Source organism: Zosterops lateralis, assembly GCF_965231275.1.
Source record: "Zosterops lateralis genome assembly, chromosome: 31".
In the NCBI taxonomy this organism is placed as follows: Eukaryota; Metazoa; Chordata; class Aves; order Passeriformes; family Zosteropidae; genus Zosterops; species Zosterops lateralis.
This window is the reverse complement of record NC_139791.1, coordinates 2,902,971-2,912,513: the sequence shown is the minus strand read 5'-3', so window position 1 is coordinate 2,912,513 and position 9,543 is coordinate 2,902,971. Positions and strand designations below refer to the sequence as shown.

General features: G+C 45.5%; 1 protein-coding gene across 1 annotated transcript; it reads right to left on the bottom strand.

The window, feature by feature from the left end:
• Positions 1–7,780: 7,780 nt before the first annotated feature.
• Positions 7,781–8,713, bottom strand: LOC310920658 (olfactory receptor 14A16-like; the record flags this gene model as incomplete). The annotated part of the gene is made up of 1 exon (XM_083880720.1): positions 7,781–8,713. One exon carries the CDS (start codon positions 8,711–8,713, stop codon positions 7,781–7,783), a length of 933 nt encoding a protein of 310 aa, XP_083736846.1.
• Positions 8,714–9,543: the final 830 nt, after the last annotated feature.

The following is a 9,543-nucleotide window of genomic DNA, read 5'->3' as shown; positions in this document are numbered from 1 at the left end:
ACTTGAAACAAAGAATCACTCAACGTCTTTTCAGATTCTCTGTACATAGTTGGAGTTGTGCAAAGAATTGAAGATGCACTCATCAGACAAACTCAAAACCAACGCCTTGGAGAATTGTTTTTGCAGTTGCAGAGTGTCCTGAAACAGCATCAGCATGTTTTTTGTGTCATGCACATTCGGAGCCATCAATGCAACAGAGGTTTGGGAGAAGGCAACGCACGAGCAGATGCTGCAGTCAGCTGTGTTGTCCATGTTCCCCCACAGAACAAGTTTGAAAAGGTTCGCAACAGTCATGAAACATTTCATCAAAATGCAAGAGCCCTGCATCAACATTTTCAGATCCCCCTGAATGATGCGCAAGAGACTGTGTGTGCCTGCCCTCGGTGTAGCCATCATGGGCATTGCCTTGGGCTAGGCACGAACCCAAAGGGACTGAAAGCTTTAGAACTGATGCAGATGGATGTAACTCATGTTCCAGAATTTGCAAGACTGAAATATGTCCATGTAACTGTAGACACCTACTCAAAGTTTATTTGCACAACAGCACAAACAGGGGAAAAGGCTCTGCATGTTGAAAGACATTTATCTGTCTGTTTTGCAGTCATGGGTGTACCTGTGGAAATTAAAACCGACAATGGTCCAGCTTATGTCGGTCAATGAATTGTCAAGTTTATGCAGAAGTGGAGGGTGAAACATACCAATGGAATCCCTCACTCTTCTACAGGTCAAGCTATTGTAGAAAGAGCCAATCGTATCTTGAAAGAATATTTAGCAAAGCAAGAACAAAATGATGAGATGGATGTAGTCAGTCAATTGTTAAAGGTATTGTTTACTTTAAACTATTTGTGTTTAGCAGAAGGGAGAGAAGAACCTGCGGTCGTGATACGTCACCACGTAGTGAAGGAGGGAAGACCACAGGCAATTCCCTGTGATAAACATTTGCATGTTTATCACAAAAATATGCAAATGGGTGAATGGCAAGGACCGAGTCCTGTATTGTTTAATGGTCGTGGATATATGTGTGTCTGCACAGGAGCAGGACCTGTTTGGGTGCCGAATCGATTTTCCTGTGCATGTCCCCAGTCAATGATACCAGCCAGCAGTGATAATGACATTGACAACAACTACTTACCTGGAGCGCCCTCTGACAACTCTGAAACCGATGAAAATTGACTTTATAGTGTGCAGAAATAATAGTTTATATAAACATAGTTATAAGATTTGGTTTATTATAAATCATAATTAGTATTTAAGATTCAATAATAACTAGCTATTTTTTTCTGTTTTTCTTTGACGGAGAACTGAGAAAGATAACCAAAAAATATCAGAAAAATGTTGTGGGTTGGAATGTTTGTTTTAAGCAATGTTTTGGCAAAGAAAGTATCTGGAGTGCTTGATATTGACCAAAGAAAAAATATGTGGGCCACTTGGGCCAATCAAACTGGACAAGATTAATTTTTTCTGTCTTTAGCTACACCGTCCAAACCTTTTCATACCTGTTTAATTGAAGTCCCATTGAATTTAATGGCAAAGTTCAAACATTGGACTCAAGCTTGAATATATCCAAACTTGAATGAAGTCTGGAACGTGTAGTGCAATAGGCCCACTGGTTCCTCCAGCACTTGTTTTGTCAGTTGGTGTGAAACGCAGAAGATTCCAAAGAATGCTTTAGGAGCACAAGCTGTTGCAGTGGCACAAAATCTTAAAGTTATGGGTACTGAGCCACAAGAATTCAACCTTCTTGGTTCTGTGCAAGGCAATTATTGTTTAATATTTGGACATCAGGTTGCAAAATCAAGTTTGTTCTATATGAAAGAAAAGCAGCCAAAAGATGGCAACACTTGGTTGTCTCCAAAATGCCTATTGTATTATAATTATTCAGAATATTGTAACAATTGGACTCAATCTGTAACACCATTAAAAGAGGCTGCAAGAAAATTGCTGCCAGGAATTTTCCTCATTTGTGGAGACGGAGCCTGGTCTGCAGGACCTCAAAGAGCTGTAGGAGGTCTATGTTATTTTAGCAAATTAGCACTGTTTGCTCCCACCACTCATCAAATTTTGGATTGTCTCAGAAGCTCTGATGAACTAGACGTTGTGTTCTCCAACTAGGCCCCAGTTGCAAATATCAAGTGTCATTATGGGGGCATCCAGCTGTAATAGTAGTGTCAATTTTTTCCCCAGGAGTTGCTTCAGCTCAAGCTCTCACACTGTTGCAAACCTTGGTATGCTGGACAGGAAAACAAATTAATATAACATCTAATATGTTGAGTGAACTTGCCATAGATGTTAAAAGCATCCGCCATGCAGTTCTTCAAAACAGAGCTGCCATTGACTTCCTTCTTCTCACCCAAGGACATGGATGTGAAGAGTTTGAAGGCATGTGTTGTATGAATGTCTGACCACTCTCAATCAACCTACAAGCAACTTCCACAGCTAAAGAGCAACATGGGAAAACTTGCAGTTATTAACACTCCTTTTGATAAATGGATCAATTCCTGGGGTTTTGCTGGTTGGATCAAAGACTTAGTCCATTTTAGTATTATACTTTTTATTGTTATTGTAGTTATTTTAGTTATTGTGCCTTGTTTATTAGTGTGTATGTGACAAATAACTAGCCATGCTTTTGAGTCAGTCTGGGCAGCTCAAAAAGTAAAAGGGGAATCGTAGCAGAATTTCTCAGAGAATGAGGGCATGATTTATATTTGGAGGGAGGTTTGAGCTACCCCAGCCTGGGCCCCAGATTCAGGCCTGTGAAGCCTGTGGGGCAGTTAGAAATTATGCTAAGGTATCAGCGAGGGACAGTGGTTTTTCCAGGTATTAACTGGTATAGTTGGTAGTGTGAACACTTTACCCACATTATAAGCATGAAATAAACAATGTCTCTTTGCATTTTTCCTTATGCTGTATACCAATGAGAAAATATTTGTAACTGTAAACTATATAAAAGTGTATGTAATCTGACATTTTAGACAGGATAAACGGAGAACGTATGTTAACCATATTTTTTTGGATCTGCGTTGCTCTGTCCGGCTTCCCATGTTTTTAAGGGGTTCTCTGCTTTCGCACTTCCTCCCACTTTTGTTCTCATCTTAAGAAAAGCATCAGCTGTAACAACATCTCATAGTCTAAAGTCCCAGCTGTAGACCATCTAATGCCCTTTTCTAGCCTGTAAAGTGGCCACCATTGTGTACAAAACTTAATGAGGGCTTTTTTGTTTTCTGTACCACTGTAACCCACCAGTTCCTTCCAGTGTGTCAGGATACATCCTAAAGGACAAGTTCTAGGGACTTCTTTGGTCTGATTAGTTCCCATTGTTTCTTTATTTTATTCCAGGTCTTTTACCTTAATTGCAAAAATCTCTGGGCATAAAAAGTTGAACACATTTAGTCCTAATTATTTTTACTGGGTTCCCAAAAATATTAAAAACTCTTTTTCCAATAACTCAAACAATCTACTACTGCCTTTCCTCGCAACCGGTTGCCACTCAAAAGCCCTTAACAAAACTAGCACTCTACACCAATTGCTATTATCTCATTCTTTGTGTCTTGTCTTGCTTCCACCCAAACATCACTTCTCACCATCCTTTCCCAATTTTCTTCCCACACAACCCACTGCTCAGGTACTGGGTGTGACCTCCTACACACCAACTTTAAAATTTTCAGTTCACAATCATCTCAATTAGAGCACTGTCCCCACTGGCCCTGGACATAATCTCTGTGCTGGTTTGCAGAAGAGCAATAATAGCGTCCTGCACAAATCCTACACTGCAGTAGCACCCACGCACAATGCCAACTTCTAGATGCACCAGGGGCTGCAGAAAAAAAATTTCTAAATTCTCTACTGCACATTGCTCCCAGTCCAAAGCTACTTAGTTGCCAGCAGAGGTCCAATAAATTCCACCTAAATAAACCCTTTCCTTTCCTCTGTCTAACCAACAATTAGCAGAGTTCATGAATTCCCAGAGATCGAGTCCCGACTACTGAGCTATTCATCTGGCCAGGTCTAAATATACACAAATCACCAGCCATAATATTTCCCATATAAAAGACACCCCTGTTATAACTCTAACAATCCACAAACACAACCTCTCTGTCTCAAATTCCAAAAATCACAACTAAGACACTATAAAAAGGGACCTTACTCCATTTTGCCAAACTTACACTGTTCCTTTGTCTTTTCTCAATCTTCTTCAAAGACATCCATGTCCCAATCCCAGAAACTAAACAACTCTTTCTACAAACTACATTTACTATTTCACACTCAGCATGTCCTGCTTCCCACTTATAATGTCATGGCAGCTTTGGAATGCACCTGGGGCATGCAGGTCTTCATCTGTGAGACACACAATATCACCTCCTCTTATACTCCTTACAGCAAAGAAAAACCCAAGCTGGATGCCAATCTAGTTTCCAAGGAATAATTGTCAGGCTACATAAAAAACAAGGAATTAGTCCCTCTCGTCCCCACCACAATGGGTTCCTAAGTCCTCTCTCAATCAAGGGAAATTCCCAATCAAAAGCCAAATTATTATTAGTTTGGCTTGAGTATAATCCTCCACAAAACACCTTTTCTGTCCTTCTGTCCTCTCGTGTCTCACCAAGACCCAGTCCCCCCATCACATTCAAAAACTTGACCAGTTCAAGCTGAAACCATTAAAAAGGGCCTGCCTAGACAGCCAGACCCTGTCAGCTCAGGCTCGAGCTTCAACTGCCACTTTCAACAGAACAAACCAACAAAAACCAACACAACCTGCTAAAAGTTACCAGTTTGCTGCAATTATAACTTTTGACACAAGATGTCAGGATTACCTCAAAAATACACCACAACTCTTAAAGCCACGGCCACTCTCACACAAGCTTCCTAACTTCACAAAGCCAAAGTCTAAAAAGTGTTCATGACTCCACAAATGCTGTGGAAAAAACTTACAAAAATACTATACTGGAACAGTGTCTCCAATTCTGCAAGGAGGAAACTGTTTAAACTCATGCACTGAGTGTCACAGCAAATGCCATCCTTGTTGCCTCCCGGGTTTTGTTCTGTTTAAGCCCAAACACCAGGTGTTACAGCAAATACCATCTGCCGTAACCAGAAGTAAACACACCACAGTCACAGTGGGGAGAGGTGCCTCTTTGCAAAGGAATAAAATATTCACACAGCATGCAGTGCTATGCAGGGCTTTAGGCATTCATCACACTCACTTCATTCATTCCCGGCCGTGTCAGTCGCCTGAAGACGGAACCGCGGGTCAGAACACTTCAAGTGCTTCGTACCCAGGATATGTGTCAATAAATACTGACACAGTCCCTCTCAGAGTCAGGACACACTTAAAATGACCACAGATGATAAAATAGCAACAATGAAAAAGGACTTGCCCCAAACTGTTTGCAAATTTGCCCTGAACTGCTAGCGAGCCCTTTACAGCTTGACAAATCTTTCTGCTGTAAACCAAATCCCACTGTAGCTCACAAGCAGACTACATAGGCTTGAGCTGAGCTTGGGACATCTCCCATGTCTTACCAACAGCCTCCTGGCCACACGTACACCTTATAGGCCACAATTTTCAATTTTTGAACCATTTTGTCCGGAGTTCTGGCAGTCCTTGTCTGTCCCCAGTGAACAGTCGGGGAGCAGAGCCCTCTCTCCAGGGAGATCCCTGGGAGTGCCCCGAGGGGTCCATGACCCAAACTGCTCTCACAGCTGAACAAAACCCAGTCCTGCTGTGGTCACCAATTGATTTGCATAAAATTGATTAGATCATGCACAAAAGACCCTCTAACTAGGTAAAGGTAGAAAGTGCTATTTATTTTATAATTTATTCAATGTTGGGTGGCACGGGAGTAGCCTGCTAAAAGTGTGTGCACCAATCACAAAGCTCTAGCCCTCTATTTATTTACCAAAGTCTTAAATATTCATTCAATTACTCAAAATGCCTATACATATGCATAATCCTAGCATTGCCTATCCCTGCTTCATATTGAAATAAACCTAAAATCCTTCACATCTGCCAAATTCTTCTCTCAAATTGGGTTGGTGGTCTTGGAAAATCATCAGTGATCTTAGAGGATGAAGTCAGAGACATCATCCTGACAGAGACCTTTTTACTTTCATCTTGTTGGCAGGCTACATGACTCCTCGGGCATAGTGTGAGCCCTCTTGCTCGGTTCAAATAGTTTCTGTGTCCAGGTGGAGGTGTCATGGTTTCTTCCAATATCACAATGGTCCATCTATCTTATTTCCTTCTACAAACAAAAGTGAAAGGAGCAAGTAATATATTAACTATGCTCTAGCTTAAGCATCTAATAATTAATAACTCTTCCACTTCATCTCTACTTTTCCAACTTAAATCCTAATCAATATAAACTGCTTCTATCCCTTAGCTAAAATGTTAAATCTTAAAATTCTTAACACAAGGCACTGCAGGACACTGCAGACAATTCCTGAGGCACTTGGAGGATGATCCTGCTCCCCAAGGGATATTCTCATGCTGCCAGTTCAGGAAGTGAAATAGGGAGTGGGGGCAGAGAGGAAAGGGCAAACAGGGATGGGCTGTTTGTAGGAGAGAAGACAGGGATGGGTAGTAGGAAGAAAACTGGACGAGGAAAGAGAAAAGAGAGCAAAGGTGAAGCAAAAGAAATTCTCAGGGAAGTTTGGGGGTGGCTGCCAGGCAGCCCTGGCTCTGAGCAACAACATCTGCAGTGGGACAGAAAACTCACAGCTCATGGGAACAAACCTTCTGTGTGACCTCAGAGGCCACGACAAACCTGAGTGGTTTCCCTCCTGTCCCCCAGCCCTTCCTGGCCCCAGGGGCTGATGGCATTTGTGCTCCCTCAGGTTCATCTCCCCACACCAACACCAAAGGGGGTGCTCAGGCCTGCTCTGGGCACTGCAAACAGGGGCTCCTGAGCCAGTGCTGCCCTGTCTGTGCCTGCAAGGATCCTGCACCTGTGTGAGCTGGGGGAGAGGCCAGGGCTGCAGAGGGGGATGTTGTTGGCAGGTGCATGAGGACGCTCTGGGACGCTGCCCTGGGGTGTCCAGTGCAGTGGGGATGGATCAGCCCCTGCTCTGCTGCTCCTTCCCATCTCCCCCAGGGCCCTTGCACAGCCCCAGCCATGCTGTTTGTCCCCAGCCTGCCCATGGCCACCCTGGGGCTGCTCACGGGGCTTTTCTGTGCTGAGCATTGGCCTGGGCGTGTTCTGGAGAGAGCCTGGGCAAGGAGCCTGGAGCCCCCAGGCCCTGCCCTGAGGCGTCAGCACTGCCCCAGCAGTGCCCATGGCCTGTCCCTGCTGCAGCCCCGGCACTGCCACCCCCAGCCCTGTGCCCGGCCCCGAGAGCCCTCAGGCCCTACAGCAACACCAGGGCCAGGAGGGCAGCGGAGCAGGGCCACGGGAGCAGCACTGGCAACACCAAGGGCTGCTGGTGCTGGGCACAGCTGCTGTGCCAGCCCTGATCTCCCCCAGCTCTGCACACAGACATTGCTGCTGCAGCCACAGAGAAGGGAACAAAAGGGGGATCTCCAGTGAAAGTTTTGTTAGGAGATCATTTTGTTCATTTAAAGCCACTGAGAGCACAGCACCTCGTTGATAGAGACTGTGGCCACAGTAAGTGTTGAGAGAAACAAAACAATAAAGGACACAAACAATGGCCTGGCTTTGTGAACACCATGTAAAACGACAACAAAGAAAATAGAAAAAAACCCCAACAACCCAACAACCAAACCAGTAAGAACTATCAAATATGACCTTTATTTCAAGCAATTTTCCAAAAACTTGCCATTGGTTTAATGTTTCTGAAGTGGTCCAGTGATCAGTGTCCACACTGCAGCCTTGAGCTCCTGGTTCCTCAGGCTGTAGATCAGGGGGTTCAGGGCTGGAGGCACCATCGAGTACAGAACTGACAGGGCCAGATCCAGGGATGGGGAGGAGATGGAGGGGGGCTTCAGGTTGGCAAAAAAGGCAGTGCTGAGGAACAGGGAGACCACAGCCAGTTGAGGGAGGCAAGTGGAAAAGGCTTTGTGGCGTCCCTGCTCAGAGGGGATCCTCAGCACAGCCCTGAAGATCTGCACATACGAGAAAACAATGAACACAAAACAGACAAAACCTAAACAGGCACCAACAGTAAGAAGCCCAAGTTCCCTGAGGTAGGATTTGGAGCAGGAGAGCTTGAGGATGTGTGAAATTTCACAGAAGAACTGGCCCAGGGCATTGCCATGGCACAGGGGCAGGGAAAATGTATTGGCTGTCAGCAGCAGAGCATTGAGAAAGGCACTGGCCCAGGCAGCTGCTGCCATGTGGGCACAAGCTCTGCAGCCCAGGAGGGTCCCATAGTGCAGGGGTTTGCAGATGGACACATAGCGGTCGTAGCACATGATGGTCAGCAGGAAATACTCTGCTGAAATGAAAAAGAAGAACAGAAATAGCTGTGCAGCACATCCTGTGTAGGAGATGTTCCTGGTGTCCCAGAGGGAATTGTGCATGGCTTTGGGGACAGTGGTGAGGATGGAGCCCAGGTCGGTGAGGGCCAGGTTGAGCAGGAAGAAGAACATGGGGCTGTGCAGGTGGTGGCTGGAGGCCACGGCGCTGATGACGAGGCCGTTGCCCAGGAGGGCAGCCAGGGAGATGCCCAGGAAGAGGCAGAAGTGCAGGAGCTGCAGCTGCCGCGTGTCTGCCAGTCCCAGCAGGAGGAAGTGGCTGAAGGAGCTGCTGTTGGACATTTCTTCACTCTGGGCATGGTGGGCTGTTGAAAGAGGAAATTGACAAGCTTGGAGAGATTTTCATGAGTCAATCCTATGATCTTTCATTAAGAATCCCCTCAAAATTGCTTGATTTTTTAAAGAGAAATTCACCTAACATTTTTAATTTTGAGGCTTTGTTTGTGCTGCTGAGTTACTGCCTCGTCTTCAGCATTTCCCTCAGCCTGAACACTGGTGAGCCCAGAAGGAAAACACAGCCTGGTGTGACAGTTTGGTCAGAACTGCTGGTCCCACAAAGGTGCCCCTTGCTCATTACACATCCCTGTAGTTCACAATGGACACACTTAAAAAATACTTGAAAAAAATATTGACTGTTTGAAAGCTACAGTTTCAAAGTTAATTTCTCTTAGCCCTAGTCTTTTTCCCTGTGTGCCTGGACAGGGGCAGATACCAAAGGGTTGTTCTGGCTCCCTGCTGCCTGAGGTTTGCCTAGTGGGAGCTCTTTCTCCCTCTCCAAGCCTTGTCCCTGCCAGTACTCCCAGAGCCCAGCCCAGCCCTGGGGACTCAGCTCTGCCCTGCACACCCCTCCCAGCACAGGCCACTGTCCAGGGGCATCTCCCTGGCACCAGGGCCTTAAGGGCAGCTCAGACAAACAGAGATGCTGCAAGCCAAGGTGCTGCTGGTGCTGTCTGTAGGCAGAGGAGGGTTTGGAGGCACTTTCTGAGGGAGATCTGAGGCAGATCTGCTGATCCCCAGGATGACAGTGCAGGAGTCTCAGTGACACAGACAACCCTGACAGCCCCTTTCCCTTTCCTTTAAGAGAAAGCTGAGAGCAGCCCTGGCCATGCAGC